At 36.5% G+C, this 20,603-nt stretch overlaps 3 protein-coding genes across 3 annotated transcripts; 2 read left to right on the top strand and 1 right to left on the bottom strand.

Moving 5' to 3' along the window:
• The first annotated feature begins 47 nt into the window (after window positions 1-47).
• Window positions 48-2,196, top strand: LOC131770677 (potassium voltage-gated channel subfamily A member 3-like). The gene has a single exon (XM_059086393.2). The coding sequence runs from the start codon at window positions 305-307 to the stop codon at window positions 1,544-1,546; it is 1,242 nt and encodes a 413-aa protein (XP_058942376.2). The 5' UTR covers window positions 48-304; the 3' UTR covers window positions 1,547-2,196.
• A 1,722-nt stretch (window positions 2,197-3,918) lies between these two features.
• On the bottom strand, window positions 3,919-6,012 carry LOC136281749 (transmembrane protein 256 homolog). Its single transcript, XM_066168634.1, has 5 exons — window positions 5,885-6,012; window positions 5,678-5,718; window positions 5,250-5,330; window positions 4,913-4,956; window positions 3,919-4,281 (listed from the first exon to the last, which is right to left on the bottom strand). The coding sequence occupies exons 1-5, from the start codon at window positions 5,982-5,984 to the stop codon at window positions 4,182-4,184; spliced, it is 366 nt and encodes a 121-aa protein (XP_066024731.1). The 5' UTR covers window positions 5,985-6,012; the 3' UTR covers window positions 3,919-4,181.
• A 64-nt stretch (window positions 6,013-6,076) lies between these two features.
• On the top strand, window positions 6,077-15,524 carry LOC131770242 (DNA polymerase delta subunit 3). Its single transcript, XM_059085961.2, has 19 exons — window positions 6,077-6,147; window positions 6,250-6,305; window positions 6,922-7,024; window positions 7,365-7,404; window positions 7,825-7,892; window positions 8,011-8,075; window positions 8,498-8,640; window positions 8,787-8,821; window positions 9,155-9,283; window positions 10,226-10,298; window positions 10,464-10,638; window positions 10,762-10,786; window positions 11,523-11,571; window positions 12,301-12,332; window positions 12,630-12,664; window positions 13,085-13,125; window positions 13,460-13,537; window positions 14,014-14,193; window positions 14,995-15,524. Exons 1-19 carry the CDS (start codon window positions 6,082-6,084, stop codon window positions 15,177-15,179), a joined length of 1,578 nt encoding a protein of 525 aa, XP_058941944.2. The 5' UTR covers window positions 6,077-6,081; the 3' UTR covers window positions 15,180-15,524.
• The last annotated feature ends 5,079 nt before the right edge of the window (window positions 15,525-20,603 follow it).

The following is a 20,603-nucleotide window of genomic DNA, read 5'->3' on the forward strand; positions in this document are numbered from 1 at the left end:
TCTAGTAGCTTTCCTTGTCTTCTTGATATTCAAAACATCCCTGCAGCTGTATTCAAACAAGAGCGCCTGTCAAGACATTTTAAACACACAAACGTTCTTGTGTGCCATTTAAAGAAATCAGACGAATCACTTGCGGAAAAATTGGCGGAAGGCGCCCACAGAATTGTCGTGATAATTTCGGGGACAAACAAAATTCTGTGTATATATCGCACAAACTTCAGATGCATCCGTAAATTGCAGTTAAGTCTGGAGCTTGCCCAGTGGGTCTTTTTCTTCATCGAAACAAAAAGGATGTTTTTGTAAAATGGACGACCGTGTTGTTATCAACGTCAGCGGAATGACATTTGAAACGAAAGAGGGGACATTGAACCGTTTTCCAGACACGCTTCTTGGAAGTCCGTCGAGAAGGCAGCAGTACTATAACCCTGTAGTACAGGAATATTTCTTTAATCGTCACCGAGTGGCATTCGAATCAATTTTATTTTATTACCAGTCTGGAGGACGACTTATTTGGCCTGACGATATTCCTGCCAGCGTTTTTACGGAAGAAGTTGAATTTTTCCAGTTAGGGGAACAAGCTTTGAAGAGTGTTGCAAGGTGTTTGTATCAAAATCGTCGTGCGCAACACGCTGAGCCACCGCAATGGACATTTCAACGCCGAGTTTGGAATTTATTCGAACATCCCGACACCTCGAATTTTGCCAGGGCTATTGCGTTATTCTCAGTACTCATGATCGCTACCTCCGTGCTTATCTCATGCCTTGAGACCTTGTGCCAATTTAAAGGATGCTGCACCGAGAATAAGGAATTGATAGACGACAGCAGTAATGCAACGTTAAACAGCGAAAAAACTGATCTGCCAAGCAAAGAACAGAAAATTTGTACCCACGAAACTCCGGAAGTGTTCATAGCCCTCGAAACGACTTGCTATTCATGGTTTTTACTTGAATATACAGTACGCTTTGCGGCGGCACCAAATCGACTGGAGTTTCTTCTGTCGCCTTTAAACTTTGTGGATTTGATAGCTATTATACCTTTTTTTACTATTATGATCGGTGGGAATCGCCGACTAGTGTCTTTGGCGGTTCCCCGAATCGCTCGTCTTCTGAGAATATTTCGCATTTTAAAACTAACACGATATTCGAATGGACTGAAAATTATGATGTATACTTTACGCGCGAGCCTTAATGAGCTAGAGATGATGATATTATTTATGTTTATGATAGTGATTCTTTCCTCGAGTGCCGTTTTTTACACAGATCTCGGAATAGATGGAAGCCATTTTTCCAGCATTCCTGACGCATTCTGGTGGAGTGTTACGACAGTGAGTACCGTTGGATACGGAGATTATTACCCCATGACAAGTTTTGGAAAAGTTGTTGGGGGCATTTGTGCTGTGTTTGGCGTTCTGGCGTTTTCTTTACCAGTCATGGCCTTCGCGAAAAATTTCAACGCTTATCTGAAAGGCGAGCCGATTCGTAGACATATCGAGAGTAAAACTAGACGCACTCCAGGGAAGCGCAAAACAAATGACTTATCTTCCTAACGGTGGGAAACACTTCCGTGTACGTACATTTTAAAAGAAAGAAAATTCTTTCTCATTGCCATGTAGATGTTTTGGAACACCAATCCGCTAACGCCAAATTTTGTCAGTGGTAAAGTCGATTGATTTACCATTAAAAAAAATTGAGGTGAGAAGTCGGTTTTAATTTTGAATTTCAAATCCGTCTATGCGTCGAAACAAAACAATGGAACGAAGATTAATTTCATCCACGCTACTGATTCACCTTAGTATATCACAGCACAAACGTGTTTACGAAAGCAGTTTCTTCCTACGAAATATTAAAATTAGTTTCTTGAATCATTTGCTTTGTGTTTTTACTATTGTTATGACCCGCTCCAAAGGGCCATGTCAGAAATTTTACTCCAAGAGGCAAGGTTGTGTTTGTAAAACAATTCGATTGTGAAGAGCTAAACACGGTTACGTGTCAGTAAAATTGAAAAGGGACCTGCTGCTTTTAATTATAACAAAGAGGCGTTCTTTGGGTAAAATACTGAGAGCTTAGCCTCAGACCATCTCAACGCCGCGACAAGATGCCGGTGATGCGTTACTGTACACCTAATTTACATTCACTCAGCTTTAAACAGCCACGTTGCAGAATAGTATTTTCACAGTACATGTCAGGCAAAATGCATAGCAAGAATTGTAATATATTGAAAATTTAAACCTCGTTTAAAAGCGAAGAAAATCATAGGCAGAGACTAAATAAAGAACTAATTCAATTTGATTAAAAAGCTGGTTTCCCGGTCGGAGCCTTCTAAAGTACTTTGAAAGCTGTTCGCAAAACATATGAAGTGCTTTAGAAATATATCTGCCCCCGCAGTAGAAAATATTCATATCGTGGCATCAATCTTGGAGAAGAATAATCACCTTTACAGCGGTTTAGCTAAAGGGGTGTAATTACGACATCAGAGAGAGAATTTCGGGTCTACAGTCGGCGGCGGGAGCGGAAACATTTTTACCTTAGTTTATAAAATATTTACCAGTACTACATCATAAAATTTTGGGAAATTGAATAAGGTGGAAAGCCATGTAAGGTACGACGATGATTCGTAAAATCAATAATTAGGTGCGAATGTTTTTAAAAATTGATATTGGTACGTGCTGAATTAACGAGATGCAAAGTGAAAATGGTCAATTTGATCGAAGGCCGACGATTTCAACCATCTAAAAACAAAAGAAAGGCTACTTGAATTTTATAGTGTTAACACCAACAGAATATCAAAAGGACTAAAACTGTGATTGATATCAATAAAAATCCCGATAAAAATGATAACAATAATTATAATTGTTATTTTTACTATTATTATTGGAATATTTTCAATAAATTACAAAGCTACTGAATCGTCTCCTCGAAAATGATTGATCGCACTGAAACAAAACCGCGAACGTTCAACCCTTTATATCCTGAAAATTTGTCCTCATATTCTCCACAATGGTCAATTCACTTTTTTTATGTTGCTGAAGAGGAGAATTTGTTTGACAATCAGGAGCTCCTGAAATTGGTTATCATTTCCTTTATTTTTGAACCCCAGGGGTTCGACTGTTGAGGCTTAGCACTTTTGACAGTTTTTATTTGTAATTGCAGATTGTATTGAATGTGGTTTTATAAAATTTCCTTGGGACATCGGAATAATTCACCATCGCTCTTTGCTTATTCAGAATAATCTAGAATTCTTTAAGTCCTCCAACGCTTAGCGGAATATGTGGGCGTTTTATGGGCAACAGAGTGTGCAAAGATATTGTTAGCGGGCGTATGCAATTCTACTCTTTTCTCATTGGAAACTGGAAAACTGCTTTTAGGTAGGAATCGTGATTTTTTCAGGACGCCGTAAACGCAAAAACTTTTCCTATATCGTCGATGGATCCTGCGTTTTTTTTTTTTTTTTAAACACGCCAATTTGACACAGCTTTGCGTGAGTCCACCAATACAAAAAATTTTAACTTGTAATCGCGGTTTTCGTAGAATCTGCAGATCTTTTAACAATAAAACATCACTCGGAAAACATAGCAACGGCACCCAAACAATTACATAAAGTAGCAATAGAAGAGTGTACCGCTGTCCGTATTTTTCTAGAGAGCGTGTGGACTCGTTAGGGCAGCGCTTTCTGATATTTAAGAAACTAGGGATGACCGTTCAATATTTGGGTCCGGCGGCGCTTTTTCAAGGTAAGACATAAAAGGAACCCGGGTGGCACGATAAGTTCTTTGTTTCAGTAGTTTGTTACCGAACAAAGTTATCTCAATTCATAAACAATAGGACAAGAGAGCCTTTCAATTATATGTTGTAAAACCATAGCCAAAGTGATCACTACAGCCAATACGAGCATAGACCAGGAAAACGAGAGAGACCATCACGTGATTGATTATAGTATTTTCATTTGATTGGTTGAGAGGGTGGTTCGACTTTTCTGGACCAATCGAAGAGCAAAGTGAAGTAAAAACTAAAGAAATCTTGATTTACTTTAGACACTAGACTAAAAATTGCTCTAGTTTCTATAGAAGCTACTGTGTAACTCTGTAAGCAAGTCAAGAAACTCAGTTGATTGTTAAAATGAGGTTTTTCCCATTCACATATTTTAGCCAGCACTTGCAAAGTTATCCCATCTTCATCAGGTAGTTAAAATGCAAATGTTAACCATCCAGCCATAAGGAAGTATGCACCATACGGAGCTAACTTTCCATATGATTTGTCCTTTTTTAGTCCAACTAAATAACAACTAAAACAAAGAAATGTTAAAATATTTTTTAGTACAAAATAAATCAAAGTACAATTACAAAAAAAGTATATTATGAGGTACAGTTATATAATTAAAAAGTTTCTTTAGTAATGTGCCAGTCCCAACTTCTTCAAAAAGGCACAATTATTACAATTAGACTGCAAAACATTTCTTGTGAAAATGATTTTTCGTTTAGATGATAACAAAAATTCATATCATAGACCTAGCAATTGGTCTTCTTCTAAGAAGAGTGAAACAAGATGAACAGGACAGAACAGGGCAGACCAGGAATTATAACAACTTCTATGCCAACACCTCACACTCTTATTGGATAAAGCCAATCACCACCATGGCAAAAGAGGCAAGGAGGGCCTGGAACCAGACTCAAAAATGGTCATCTGCTGTGCAGCTCTAGCAATTGATGCACTAGGCTTCATGTGGAGCTTTTGCTCAAACAGGATTAAGTACATTTAAGTAAGTAAAAAAGTAAGAAAGCAATGTTTGAAAAAAATCCATCTTTGTTATGAGGCAAACACGATATCTGGGGTTGAAATTGTTACAATTTAAGTTTAAAGAGATTTTAAAAAAAATTGACATAGTAAGCTAACTTGCAATGATGATGTAGATTTACCTGCCAGAAAATAGAAGAATTCCAGTACAAATTAAACTGCCAGCCTGATTCAGAAAAAAAAAGCCACTTACTACATTTAGTATTTGATTACAAACATAGATTCTCAAATTAAAGTCCCAGGCAATTATTTCAAGTCTAGCTTACTGTTGGAGGGGAGGGGGGATGGAGTGTTTCTCTGAATTCCCACAATGTCTGGTAGGTTACTTCCTTCTACAACTTCAATTCATTATCCACAAAAATGATGAGAAGGTTTTGTTGTGGTTCAAGGCTAAAAAAGATTAATCTTTCAGCATCATACCTAATTTGTAGTCATGCAATTGAAACAGCTTTATCTTACCAGATTGGGTCTTTTAGCAAAGGGAACAGCTAATAACACCAAATTATGAAGATGGTGATACAGGTTACCAGTCATGAAGGACTGAAAAAAAAAGAGATGGATACAGGTTACCAGTCATGAAGGACTGAAAAAAAGAGATGGATACATGTTACCAATCATGAAGGACTGAAAAAGAAAAGATGACATAAGCCTTCGAAATGTCTCCATCCAAGGAGATGTTTGCAATTTTTGGAAAATAATACCTGAGCATTTTGCCATTTCAAGTGCATATGAATTGGGGTATCCTTTTAAGTAAGCAGCTAATTACAATTTTTTTTAAACACTGATTTTTGTTCCCAACATTGCACCTAAATTTAAGATCAGGGATATGTCTTAACTTAAGAAAAAAAAACAAAAGCAGATTCCCAGTATTGTTTATTTGAATTTACCTCTTTGTATTTTTTGGCGTCTTCTTCATTAAGGAACGAGGCTGTAATAAGATTGTAAATCAAAAAGTTTCATGGTTGTACGTCCTATATTGATCGATTCACATGTCGTTTAAGTGATTCGACCACTGTTTCATAAAATTTTACTCAACACAAGACATTAACACAGTTTGTTAGTGGAGTACGTAAAATGAAAATGAGTATAATTACCATGAGATCCGTATGCACCTAATGCAATAGCCAATACTCCAGATACACCAGCTATTTTGTGGAAAACAGTTGGAGAAAAATGGAGCATACTCGACAACATTGTGGAACAAAATCTACAAGGAAACGACGGCGCAGGTAAGTCAGCGGTAATACACACAAAGAAACGCGCAAACTAAATTATTTGGCGGGAAATCAAGATGGCGGACGAAGAGGAGCTCTACCTTGCAAACCTTGATGAATTTGTAAACGATGAGAATAGAATTGTAAGCTTTTTGCATAGCACTTTTTTAAATGTACCTGCTTAATTATTTTCTTAAAAAAATTTTTTTGGTATAGTGTTATGTTTCTTGCTTTTTTTATTTCAGGTAACTTACAAATGGTTGAGTCGAACGTTGTCAGTATCCACAAACAGAGCGAAACAGTAAGCTAGATTTAAATATATACTCTTAAACATTGATTATGTTATGTTATTTCTTCTGCCTTTGCTTTGTCTATGCTTCAAAGGATTGAGTTTTATCTGCAAAATGTCACGGCACGTTACGGACGAATCAACTGAAACGAATGTCAATTGCAATGCAAGCTTGTATGTTTTTAGCAATCTTCAAAGCGACGTTTAAAATCACTGTTTTATTTATACGAATTACAGTCGGTTACTCCTTTTTGTTTAAGCTTATTTGCATTCTTTGTGGAAAGGATGTGAGCCTGTGTTTGTTTGTAAGAGACCATTCACTCCAATTTTCCGTAGACGAAGAAAAATAAAGAATATACGAAAATAAAAATATGTACTGAAGGATTCCTTGTTTATGAATTTTTTCCTGATAGGACGACATAATGTGAGTCAGATAATTTAGTGAATACAATATTTGGTAAAATTTCCGCACAGCCCCATACCATTGTAAAACAAATCTGTTTTTCCAATGGCAATTTATTATTTTTGTCATTGTTTTCTCTATCCAAGAACTGAATGCTTGGTTTGTTTTGTTTTGTTTTTTTTCCATATTGTTTTTTCATATTTTTTTTTTTTTTTTTTTTGACAGGATGCTGTATGCCTTTGTTCAGAAACAGAAGAGGTCTAATTCTGGATCTGATATTAATGTAACTTACTTGATTGGAGGAAGATGTTCAGTGGATGGAGATATGGTGAGATTTTCATTTTACATGTTCCTCTAGAACTCCCAAAACCTAAAGATGTTTGTTATGATGTTATCTCAGGGAATTGTGATGAAAGGGCTATGTAGAAATATGAGATCTACACACTAATTTAACATTATAATCTAAAAATTCAAGCCTCTATTTTCCTATGGTAATGTATAATTTCCATCTTGTGGCTTTCCTGTAACCTTTCTTTTTCTTGTCCCCTTTTTGTCTAAGATCAATCATTTTATTTATTATATTGAACTCAAGTTTGCATCAGTAGAAACTAAACTCAATACAAACTGGAGGCTCATACCATGAATTGAAAATGCTCATTTTGTTTCAGGTACATAGATTTGTTATTACTCAGGATGAAAAGCTAGAAGGTACCAAGTAGACATACCTTCAGTATGAATTACTTAGTTGATTCCTATTTAAGGGTGTTAAATAATCTGTAACTCACTTATGGGAAATGTCTGTTTTTTTAAACATGGTGGCAAACTCGAGTTAGGCTCAATCCCTGGGTGTGATTTGGTTTAAGTTTGCTGCCTATTCTCATGTAGAGTTTGGGATTGGTTCTTCTTTTTGTCCCAAGGGTTTTGATCTTGATTATGTGATCTTCTTCCCTCCACAAAACCTAACTCTCCAATTTCCAATTCACTCCATTAGTGGTGGTTGAAGAACCAATTTGTGAAATACCATGATGAACGTCAATTTATTTTATTCATTTATTTAGTTAGTGATTGTGATATTTAAGGAATTGTTATATAGTAACCAATGTTGGTATTTTTTTTACTTATTTTTAGAAACTAAAAAGAACTTCTCTTTTTTGACTTCTTTACACATCTACAGCGTACAGAAATGTAAATTAAAGGTGATGTTATTTATTCACTCTCATGGTCATTTATTTAGTGTGATAGCAATTAATGTCTTGTCTAAGGAATCTTAAAGTGTCAGTAATGAAGAAGTAAACTTTCATATTCTATTTCTAGGATGCAAATGCATTATACACTGTTGACTATGATGTACAGCAGCAGTGTGGCAATGAAACTAATAGGTATGTTTTGCTCTCTAATTTTCCACACGAGTGTGAATTTTCTTGACAGTATTGATAGTTTTACTTATCTGATAGATAAGTAATGTTGACTTGGAGAGTTTGGTAATTTTGTCATCCCTTGAACTCTCAAGATCTAATTGTTAATTCTCCCCTCTAGCTGCTACACATTTCCTTGTAAATAAGTTACAGGAATTTGGTGTTAAATCAAGATAACAACTTTTATCTGATGAGGTTGAGTATTCTCATTACTTGTTCACTGAATAGTGTACAGATATCTTAGGGAGAAGTTACATGTTATTCACTTTTGGGTTTAAAGGGTTAGTCTAACTGTTAGTAGCTTTCATATTGGTCAATACCACAAAGAAATACAAAGTAGCAGAAAAGTATTGTGAAATAATGACCAGTTTGTCTTTCACATGTAGGTGGAGCCATATCTACTGTTCAGCTGCAGTACCTCTAGCAGATAAAGGTGTTAACAGAGGTACCCAACACGTGAATGGGGCGACAGATGGTCATGGTACCAAAATGACTAATGGAACTGGTGAAGTACACTCATCTTCAAGGGGTAAATGTACTGTAGGCCTGGTGTTATTATGAAGTTCGCTGTTGATGAGCACAATAAGTGCCAAACTGCATTACGTATCTTATGCCTCTGATTTGAGGTACATCACTGGTGGTTATTAAAATTTGAAAAATCTCTTTGTTCTCTAGGAGCTTCTAATTCAGCATTTGACCAAAAAACTAAGGTTTGTATCTGTTACCTAAGTGAAAATACATGCTGTTAGATAATGTGTAATATAGTTTAAAATTAGTTCCATTTCAGTACATTGCAGAGTGATTTTATCTGACCTTCCTTTTTTGACAGACAGACATTCAAAACCACAACATATATAACTTCTTCATCAGTTTGTCTTTCTATTCATCAATAATTTTCTGCTATTCATATGTCTATCTATCCATCCATTCATCTATTTGATAATTTTTTCTCTCATTTGTTAGTTTTTGAAATAACTTTATCATTTCAATGTTCCTGTAAGAATCTAAATTTGTTCATGTGTGTAAAACTGTTCAAAAAATAGACAGCAACTTCAAAGCCAAAGAAAGGACAGATGCCAACCATGGAGATGTTCTCAGCAAAGTCTACCACTAAAAATGACAAGCATATTGGTGAAAATCCACCTGCTGAAAAAAATGGAAGAGATTATCAGGTGTGTGTTACAGTAATGATACCTGATTCACAGGAGTTTTCATAAATCCTCCAACTCCTAACATCTAAATATCATTATATATGAAAATCATTTTGATTGGCTCTCCCTTATCCTCTATTGTAGTAGAGATGCATAGATGACATTATCATGTGCACTGTTTTGCTCTTTTATCATACAAAACAAATAGATTTAATGTTGCCATGGGCCTTTACAGTAATATATAACAGAACATGGTTAAATTGGGCAAGTACATCAGTTACACACTTAGTTGCAAGTCATGTGGGGCTTCTTTGTTTTTACCAAGTTTTGACATCATCTGTGATCTATTACTGAAGAGATTTACAGCAACACGAAATCTATTGGTTGAATTTTTTGCAGTGTTTGCTGTACAGGTTAAAGCAGGAGGCAATGAGAGGGTAGCAACAGGGGTTCTGATCCCATTTCACACAAATTTTAGAAAACGTTATGCATCTTGATGTAATGGGAAAACTAAAAATCTTACCTTATCTTGCCTTTCTGTAAAATTCACACATCACTTATTAATTTTGGCCATAATCACATGTCATGCATTTACCCTTTGCCACCCTCTGATGAGAGGAAGATAAAAATTTCAAATGCCAAAAGAATCAATGCTAAATTCTCTGAATTAAAATTTAAAGAAATGCATGGCACACAGTGAAAATGATTCCTGTTAGATCTTGGGAGTGAAAGTCTGAATAAGAAAATAGCTCAAGCACGTAAGCCCATTAAAATAATGTAGAAGAACTCTGGACAATAACAGTAGAGATTGGTAATAAACACTCTGACTGACTACTGTGGTCACTGAAGTCTCAGATATTATAGAATATATCTGACATGTGGATGTAGTTATAGTTTATTTAAGGCATTGACTGAGACTTCAAATCAATATCTGGCTCTGACTGTGTTATTCTTTATTCCAAGAATGATCAAGCAAAGCCCAACAATAGCAACAAAAGTGGTAGCATGATGTCATTTTTTGGAAAATCCATATCAGGTTTGTAAGTTAAGTTATTAGCTACCACCAGGGTCCTTTCTTGAGAGAGGAATGGAGAGGACCTTGGGAACGAGGTTGAAGATAGTGCTAGTACTTTGATTATTGAGTGTTAACCTCAGATTACATAGCTTTAAATGAGAGATGTAACTTTTTTTCTACACTCAGCAAAAAAAGTTTCAGAAAAGCCAAGCAGTAAAGGAAATGAGAAAGAAGTTAATCGACACAAAGGCAAAAAAGCTTCAGACACTGCAGGAGATGAGACAGAACTTAAACCAGCAAAATCTCAAACAGCCCCAAAGAAACAAGATCAAGCTGTGGAAAATCAAAACTCAAAGAAAAGGTATTTACTTGTTTGCAGACTGGATTACTTAGCATGTCATATTCAGTTCAGATGGACTTCAGAGGTACATCAGCTTGTCTGATAAAAATATTAATTTATGTAAATGGTTTTTCTTTCTTCCAGGGAATTGTCCTCTGAGGATGAGGAGGTAAAAATATTTATTTATTTATTTATTTATTTAAATTGAAAGGTTATGGATGAGTTGTAGATGTTTTCTCAGTTTTTCTTTTCATAGAGCAAATTAAGTCATCGTTCCTACTCCCTAGATGGATTTCTAGCTGATGTGTATGAAAATGTTTTAGAGTGTATCAAGAGATCCTTCAAGAAATGATGTCTCAACGAGAAAAAGGACAATTTTCGCATACGTACATTGTTATAGGCTTCATGTTACAAAATGTATATGGGCCATTGATGATATATTCTTATAGGACGGGGGAACAAAACACTATGGTTCCCTTTCCCCCCCCCCCCCCCCCCGTTATAATATAGACATAAACATTTTTAACATTTCGACCCCTAAAAGTGACTTGCATCCAATTTTTTCCTCACAGTATCACCTTTACGTCACTTTAAGGTCACAAAAAAGGAAATGATCACCAACTAAAGACGCTCTTGATAGTTAAACAAATTGTCCTTGTCAGCACCTTAAGAAATGTATCAAAGCCATATGGGGAATACGAATGCTGATGTTAGGGTGTTGGGTATTAAGGTAGTTTATCTGTTGTCAGTCTGGCTCGGCAGGTGTAATATCGTTTTGGAAACATCTGGTTTTAGCGTATGTTTGAAATGCATGTGCTTCAGCCGAAGAAAACCAGAATTAATATTGATTTCAAATTTTGGTGAAAAATTTATTGTAAATTTATTATTCTGCGATTTGTTTGCAGGAACCTTTGCCTCCCAAAACTTCCAAAATTGTGAATTCAAGTGCTGCAGGTATGATAAACTAATTATAATTTTGAAAGATGTTTTTCGTCTTATCACGAGCGTGGGACAAAGAAAAAAATCCTGAGTCCCCATGAGGAATCAAAACTTACCATCTCTGTGGCTCAGTGGTAGAACATCGGAGCGCGGAATCCGAAGGTCTGAAGGTCTTTCAAAAAACACAAGACGAAAAACATCTTTCATTATTTCTTAACCGAGCTTAAAACTTATCATCTCTCTTATTTCTAATTATAATTTTCTCAAATCGTAATAGAATGAGTCAAAAATACCAAGTTTTCGTACCAAGACCCAAACCATTCAAAGAAAGACAATTTCACGGGGTTTTTCAATACCGGAAAATTGAAATTCTTCTTACATTTTGCCGAAATAGGAAAAACAGACTTCGTGCTCGCAGGAACATCGCTGATCATAGAGCAAGCTGAGATTTTATTGTTTTGTATTTAAAAGTTGATTGGCTGGATTTGAAAATGGTGGAATCTTTGGTTTAATCGGACTGGTTTTCGTTGTAAATGCATCGTTCGTTCTTCTCTTTCTCTCTTCTTTCCTTCCCTTTCCTTGTTTCCTCGCCTTTCTTTTCGTGTTCTTTCGTTCTTTCTTCGTTCGTTTATTCGATCTGTGTTGTCGTTTTTGTTTCGGTTTTTTCCTGTTGTTTTTCATTTCTTTAATTCCTTTTTCTTTTCTTTTCAATTGTTCTCTCTTTTGTTTTCCTACGTTTTTTAGGGAACAAGGATTCAAAGAATGACAAGCAAAAGGTTAGGCTGCATTCATGATACTCGGTCGATGCAATTTTTTATTTTCTTTGGGCTGTTATTCACGGTTTTTGTTGCCATCCGAAATAGCAGGGTACAAAACTGGGCCAGAGGAGCCTCTAAAGTAAAAAAAGGGTCAATGTACACCCATGCGCAGAGTAAAGAAAATATTTATCACCAAAATTTCAATAATAATAGAATAATTGATCTTCCCGGGGTCCCAGTCCCGTGAAGAAAAACCCACTGTCATTCTAAGTGTGGATGCCATGTAATAATGTCTTCTTCATCATCTATTTACAGCAGAAAGAAGGAAAGCAGGTTGATATTTCCAAGAGGTAACTGGAACTTCACGTGGACATAGTTCACAGTGCTTTTACCTATAACGTTGTGTGACCTTTTTTGTTAAAAACTGTTAGGCCGTCCGTGTGCTAAACCGTCCGCTCAGAGCCAACGGAAGAGAGCAGTTGTTCAACGATAGGTCTAAAGCAAGCTTGAAAGGGTGGAAGGAAACTGAGGCGGAATAAAAGACATACTTATTAGGCTTTGGTTTTGCTTTTCTTACCTTGTCTTTTCCGTTTCCTTTTTGTTAATGTTATTTGTCCTTTTTTTTTTCTTTTCCCGCGCACACTGGTGCTTGAAGTTCAAGGGATTTTACTATTAGAAGTTGCTTTATAGCCAACGTTTTCCAATCTTACTCTGTTGCGAATATGGTCGATGTTTTGTGGTGTTTTAAAAAGAACCTTTTTTTTTTATAGCAAAGCGGGGAAAAAGAAAGCTGTGACAAATGAAGAGTCAGGTTGGTACTAAATTCAGCTTGTGTGATCGTGTCAGTTTGTCCGTTTTGTCAAACAGTTGGGATCCAAGTCAAAGGGCTTGTGACGGACGGTATATTTAGCGTCACCATCCTTTCAGGTTTGTTTCTCTTTATTTATCGGTCAGTTTATCTGCTCGTTTTTGTTCGATTTTCATTTTGTTCGTTTCTCTTTCTTTTTTACTTGCATTCCGGTTGGTCGTACCGCGACGAATTTTGCTTCGCAGTTTTTTTTTTTTTTTTTCACATTATTCAGGGTTTGGGTTTTTAATCATTATTTCGAATAGATTTATCACACTTTCTTTCACTTGCACTTCAGACGAAGAACGAGAAGCTAAGCCAAAAAAACGACGAAAACGAACGAAAGAGCTTCCGAAAGAAGACAGCAGCGATGATGGTAATAATGATGTAAACACTTTTAACATGGAACACCGCCTTTTCCTCGTTATGTGCTTGAGCAGCTCATGTGAGGTCGCCGTCATTCAAAAGAAATTTAAGAAAACTGCACCTCGTGTCTGTTCAGATGATAAGCGTACGACCTAAATTTCAAATGAGAAAAAATTTCCTTTCTCCTGAGTGAGAAATTATTCTTGGGAACACTAACATTTGAGGAATTGATCGTCGGAAAAAATAAATTTGTTGCTCAGAACGTCTTCTGGTTTGCCGAATCGTTGTTTGTTTGAGGCGCTTGTTCTAATACAACTGGCAATGGAATCGCATGCAAAATGTTTCGTTCCGACTGAAAGTAACGACGTTATTTTTACAGTATTTTCTTTCTGCGAGAAGTTTTTTTGTGGATGGACGACAATCCGCAAAATTTCCATGGCATACTGTTATTTGATCTTCAATGTTGAATTTTCTATTTCTCGAAAGAGCAAGACATGCCGAACAGGGACGTGATCAAGAAGCTCCCCCCTGACCAGAGGTCTTCAGCCAGTGTCAGTCCTCCGCCACAACAGCTGCCTCAACAAACAGAGAGTGGAACAGCAAGGCGACGGAAGAGAACAAGGGCACTTAAAGATAAAACATACATGAATGATGAAGGATTTATGGGTACGTGAGCAAGAATACCCCATGTTTTGATGACTGAACGTTCCCGATTAATTACAATAACAACTTCAGTGTCCGTTCTTCCGTCTGTCTGTTTTTTCGTCTACCTTTGAGTCCTTCTGCCTGTCTATTGGTTGGTCTGCTTTTCTGTTTTACTGACTTCCTTCGTCTGGCTGTCTAATTGTTTGTATCTCTGTAAGTCCTTTAGTCTGCATTCCTGTCCGCTCCTCTGCTTCGTATGCATGTTTTCCTTCCGTCTGCCTGACCATTTGTCCGTTTCTCCGTCTGTCGGTCCGTCTCCACGTTTGTCTGCAAGTCCGTGTATACATTAGTCTTTCTGTCTGTCTGTTCAATTTTCTGTGTGCCCGTCTGTCATTCTTTCTGTCAGGATAATTTGGTTTTATCAAATGTGTTTATAATTAAATTGTCCACCGTAAAGAGTTTCTAAAGCTGAAGTTTCAAGCGTTAACCCTTGGTCGGAGCGAGTCATTTCCTTTTCTCGATACGTCAGCTTAAAAGACACTTTACGGTGGTCAATTGCGTAATCACCCCCAGAGGATTAAACCAAATTATCGTACAATACCCTCCACCCCCCCCCCTCCCCTTCCCCACCCGATACAGCGCGACAGTTTGTTTAGAAGCTTACCCCTTTATTCTTTTTCTGTCTGTCAGTCTGTCTAAATATGTCTTTGTCTTGACTCCTGTAAGATGCTTGGCCAGACGTCGACTCTTCAAAAGGAACTAATGAAACAGTATTTCGAGCACCACAAGTAAAGCTTCGGTTGTGATTTGTTTGTTTTGCAGTTACCGAGAAAGTTTGGGAAACTGACTCAACCGATGCAAGTGATGGAGAACCTCAAAGAATCAATCCTACTGAGAAAGAGAAACAACCCTCCCCAGCAAAGAAAATAATCAAGAAGACCTGTGCAGATGTTAAAAACAAAGCTGCTAGACAATCGTCGCTGACAAGTTTCTTTAAGAAATCGTGAATAAAAACTTTCGGTACATGTTTGGTTCCTGTAGAATCAGTTAAAAGTACTCTAACAAAATAACACTTATCCAACACCTAATCCTCTATTTGTTTGGTTACCTGCTGCCACAAATGGTATTTAAGAACACGAATTATGTCAGTCTTTGTCATGGATGTCGTTGTGTTGTGTGACATCATCTCTGTTAACCAACAAGAAGTCAGGGAAAACGAAGTCTCCAGTAAATGAGAACTCATTCATCTTGACCTCGCCTCTTTATGATGGAAGATGCTAGCACAGCTTTCTGTGATGTCGAGGTGCTAGTTGTATGTAAGAGTTGTAATAAACTTCCGTTTTTTGTCGAAATAGTTGACTTTTGTAGTTTAATTTGTTTACGTTTTTCTGTGACCTCTGCACATCATTTCCTTCTCTATTGCAAACTTTTTGTAGTAGCCTAGATAGCGACTCCATCAGTCAAAACTCTCACATTACCGTTACACTTCCAGTGTAATGATTTTATTTCGGCTCAGAGCTTATTTTGGCAGAAAAAAACATCTCCCAGCTTGATTAGGGTCTCAGAGAACTGACTTTTCTCCAAGTGGTACTCCTGGATGTCTTTTCCATCACTTGTTATTTTGTCACGGCAATATATCTCAATTAAACATTCACTGAATTTAAAAATTGTAGAAAAGTAGTGCAATTATTATTTTTACCAAACACTTTAAGTCTAATGTTGTCATTCCAATGTGAGAGGTCATTTTAGCTAAAATTTTCAAACTTTACTGATCTCAATGGCAGTTTTACTTCACTGCGGGTTGAAAATCATATGCCAGTACATATGTATGTTACCCACGAAATTGTTTATAACTGCGAATATGGCGTCTCAAACCATGTGCATGCAACTCATAGAGCACTGTATCACGTGCTGATGTAAAGTCAAAATCAAAACGTGGATTTAGCTTTTATATGTTGAAACTTAGAAGACTTAAATCTTCATTTTAACTGGTCTGATCTTTGTATTATTTGCATTGTTAGGGGGTCGATAATCTTCATAATATCGTGCTCTAACTGGCATGCTTATACTGTTGATACGTAATATAGATTAGTTTGCCAATTACGAGTGCAATACAGTGTGGTCATAAGGTCATGTTTTTTACAAATGGATAGATCGGGAAACAATTGTACTTCCTCTACTAACAACTCATAATAAATAGGACTGAGAAAATGGCATTTTTATCTGAGTTTGTTATGATGAAATAAAGGCGCGGAAACTTTCCCACTACAGCTGCAAGTCACAAGATTCAGGAGATTCACGAGAACCGATGTCCATTATGCGGAGAATGTTAATTCTGATTTAAATAGAATGCCTTCTAAGCAAGGGACAGGGATTAAATGTGGAGGGAGGGGTGGGAATTGTGCAGCTGAAGGTGAAATACGATGTCAACCCACTCTGGTAAAATATTGTTGTGAAATAAGTTTTCTCTTCGTCGTCATGCTTTTGTTTTGAATTATGCTAGAACAAGAGTATTGATGATGTATTCCACTACTCCAGCCTCTTGACATTGTTTACAAAAATTTATGTTCAGATAAAAGATTCCGCTAAATTGGTGATAGATTACAACGCAGTTTTGTTGAACATATATGGTTCGTGCAACCTTTACATTAATGAAATAAAGGTGCTTCACTATCCTTCGCTTTGATCATTCAGCATACTTCGATTTCTCAAGTATTCTTCACAAGCCATACAACAATGCTACTGAACTACAGACAAAAGTGATAGTGTTAAAATTTCGTGCAACCTTTACTCAGCTTCGAAGCGAAACTTCAGTTATAAACCCGAGTCTCAGACATAAATAATAAGCAACTCTACATAAAACTACGGACATTTGACGCTCTGTCCTAGTATTTTCACGCTCGACTGTCATGAAATAAGGTTGCACTTGAAAAGGCGGAAGAAATCATGCTCTCTCTTTTAAAGGGATGATTGCTACATCAATAGCCTGGCGAAACTCTATTTAATTGAATTTGTTAATTTAGCCAGTGTTGACCATTAAACATAAATCTATGAGTGAAGAATCGAAGATATTGTCAGCGGATTTCTAATTTATATGCTCAACTGAACTCTTACTAATGTTATGATTTCTTTGTTGGATTGATCAACCTTTTAATTTTTATGCCATTACAGAATAGATAGAGCAAATTCGTAAGTTTTGCTGAAAATGAGACCTTTTTACAACATTAACATAGGTCTTAGATAAGAAATGTGCTTAAAATCACAGATGGCTGGTGTTTTTACAAGGTTGCACGAAATTTTAACACTACCATTTTTGTCTGTGGTTCAGTAGCATTGTTGTATGGCTCGTGAAGAATACTTAAGAAACTGAAGTATGCTGAATTATCGAAGGGAACGATAGGGAAGCACCTTTACTGAATAAGCGAGGACTTGCTCAACGTAATCGAAAGTTAAAGTCTATTGTCGATTATTTTAACAAAGTTTGGCCGTTGTTCAACAAAACTGCGTTGTAATCCATCACCAATTTAGCCGAATCTTTTATCTGAACATAAATTTTAGTAAACAGTGTCTAGAGGGCGGAGAACTGACAGTGAAAAGAACATTTATTTCATTAAATCGATCTACTTATAGGAAAAACCTAATGTCTACTGATTGTGGAAAACCATGGTTTAAGGTTAGACCACGTGTAAATAACCGACCCTATATGTTTTGATCGACGATCCCGAGTGCATTTATAGAAATGGAGAAACATGCCCCTGCCAGACAGTTTCATCGGCAAAATTATAATTTTAAGTGTGTCAACTGTATGTAGTTTTATGTAGAATAACTTATCATTTGTGTCTGAGATTCGGGTTTATAACTGAAGTTTCGCTTCGAAGCTGAGTAAAGGTTGCACGAAATTTTAACACTACCAATTTTGTCTGTAGTTCAGTAGCATTGTTGTATGGCCTGTGAAGAATACCTGAGAAATCGAAGTATGCTGAATTATCGAAGCAAACGATAGTGAAGCACCTTTACTGAATAAGCGAGGGCTCGCTCGACGTAATCGAAAGTTGAAGTCTATTGTCGATTACTTCAACAAAGTTTGGCCATTGTTCAACAAAACTGCGTTATAATCCGTCACCAATTTAGCCGAATCTTTTATCTGAACATAAATTTTTGTAAACAGTGTCAAGAGGGAGGAATACTAAATACACCGCCCTCTTGACACTGTTGACATGAAACATTCTGGCAGGGACATGTCTCTCCACTTCTATAAATGCACTCGGGATCGTCTATCAAAACAAATAGGGTCGGTTATTTACACGTAGTCTAACTTTAAACCATGCTTTTCCACAATCAGTGGACATTAGGCTTTCCCTGTAAGTGGATCGATTTAATGAAATAAATGTTCTTTACACCATCAGTATTCCGCCCTCTTGACACTGTTTCCAAAAATTTATGTTCAGATAAAAGATTCGGCTAAATTGGTGATGGATTACAACGCAGTTTTGTTCAAAAACGGCCAAACTTTGTTAAAGTAATCGACAATAGACTTCAACTTTCGAATACGTTCTTTCCACTGTCAGTATTCCACCCTCTTGACAATGGTTATAAAAATTTATGTTTAGATAAAAGATTCGGCTAAATTGGTGACGGATTATAACGCAGTTTTGTTGAACAACGGCCAAAATTTGTTAAAATAATCGAAAGGTCGACTGTCATGAAATAATGTTGCACTTGAAAAGGCGGAAGAAATCATGCTCTCTCTTTTAAAGGGGATGATCGCTACATCAATAGCCTGGTGAAACTCTATATAATTGAATTCCTTAACTTAGCCAGTGTTGACCATTAGACATAAATCTATGAGTGAAGAATCGAAGATATTGTTAGCGGATTTCTAATTAATATGCTCAACTGAACTCTTACTAATGTTATGATTTCTTTGTTGGATTGATCTACCTTTTAATTTTTTATGCCATAACAGAATAGATAGAGCAAAGTCGTAAGTTTTGCTGAAAATGAGACCTTTTTACAACATTAACATAGGTCTTAAATAAGAAATGTGCTTAAAATTACAGATGGCTGGTGTTTTTGCATCTAAATGATGCAGTTTTTTAAGTTAAGTTGACTAGAGCTCTGAGGACCAGAGATTATTTAAATTTCCGTATACTTTTTATTCGGGCCGAAAGACATCAGCGTATTAAAGAGCATAGCTTCTCGGCCAACTTCAAAACTTCATCACTGCATTTTGTGTGAATTGGACTCACGATGGAATTACTAATAAATTTTCATGCTGTCTCAGGCTTATGACCTTCTTTCACTTTTCATACACAACGAGATTTCAGAACTGGAAAGAAAATCTGTCATTATGCAACGTGCTAAGTTATAAAGTAGTACTCTGTGATCATCGAAAATCAGTGGTAACTGAGCGAGTTAAAGCTCTTATCTCTTTAGAAGAGATTAATGTGGTTCACTTACATGTTCAATAACAGTGAAATGAAATGAATTTTCATACTAACATTCGCGGCTCTAGATAAGATGAGAATATCCAAACACTTGCGTTCACTAACTCGACTAATCGTTCACTAATCAAGTAAAACATAATATAATACGATAAAGAAGATGAAGTCACGGCAACACTTCTTATGTCTCTCCAAACTTCAGAGATTCAGATATTTAAGAGCTTTAGAAAATGTGAAACAGTGAGTCCTTATGTTTTCAACATAACATTGAAAGAAACACCTGGCCAGGTTGTTCAAGCTCCTATTGCGTATGAAAAGACGAGGTAATTAAACCAGGAAAACAAAGTAATGTTGAAAATTCATCGTTATTGCTTAGTATGTTATGATCAGTTGCTAAGGATACATGTCCTGCTGACTTTTTTCGATTCACTGCACACGAACATAAAAGGCTGCAGGAAGGGGAACAAAAGTCTCACACAGTTTAGAATAGTTTTAAATGGGATGCTGTGGCCTCTCTAGTGGGCGGTGGTACGGTGTTTTGATAAATTGAAAACATTCCAGCGACGATTTCATCCGAACCCTCAAGTTAATTGTGACAATCCATTTTCACTAACATCTTTCAAAAGGCCTTTTTCAGCCTTGATATGACTTCAAGTTCCAAATAATTTCTTCGCCATGTTTGCTCTTGTACGTATTTGGAGCATCCATCACATGTAATAATGCGAAATATACAGCAGGTGATCCTTTTCTTCAAACTGTTACTCAAAGAACAGTTTTAATGGTAGAGAATTGAAACTGGATCACAACTACCAAGAGATAACGAAACTCTTTTCCTTTCGTCGCGCTCAAAATACTTATACTTGCATAGTTCGATCCTTATGGCTTATTTTTCCAAGTTCACGTTAGCAATCTTAGGAATTATCAAGAGAAAAACAATTTAATTAAACGACAGTTCTTCAATTTACATTTACTAAAATGTGTTGTTCG

The sequence above is a fragment of the Pocillopora verrucosa genome, chromosome 6 (genome assembly GCF_036669915.1).
Source record: "Pocillopora verrucosa isolate sample1 chromosome 6, ASM3666991v2, whole genome shotgun sequence".
Lineage (NCBI taxonomy): Eukaryota > Metazoa > Cnidaria > Anthozoa > Scleractinia > Pocilloporidae > Pocillopora > Pocillopora verrucosa.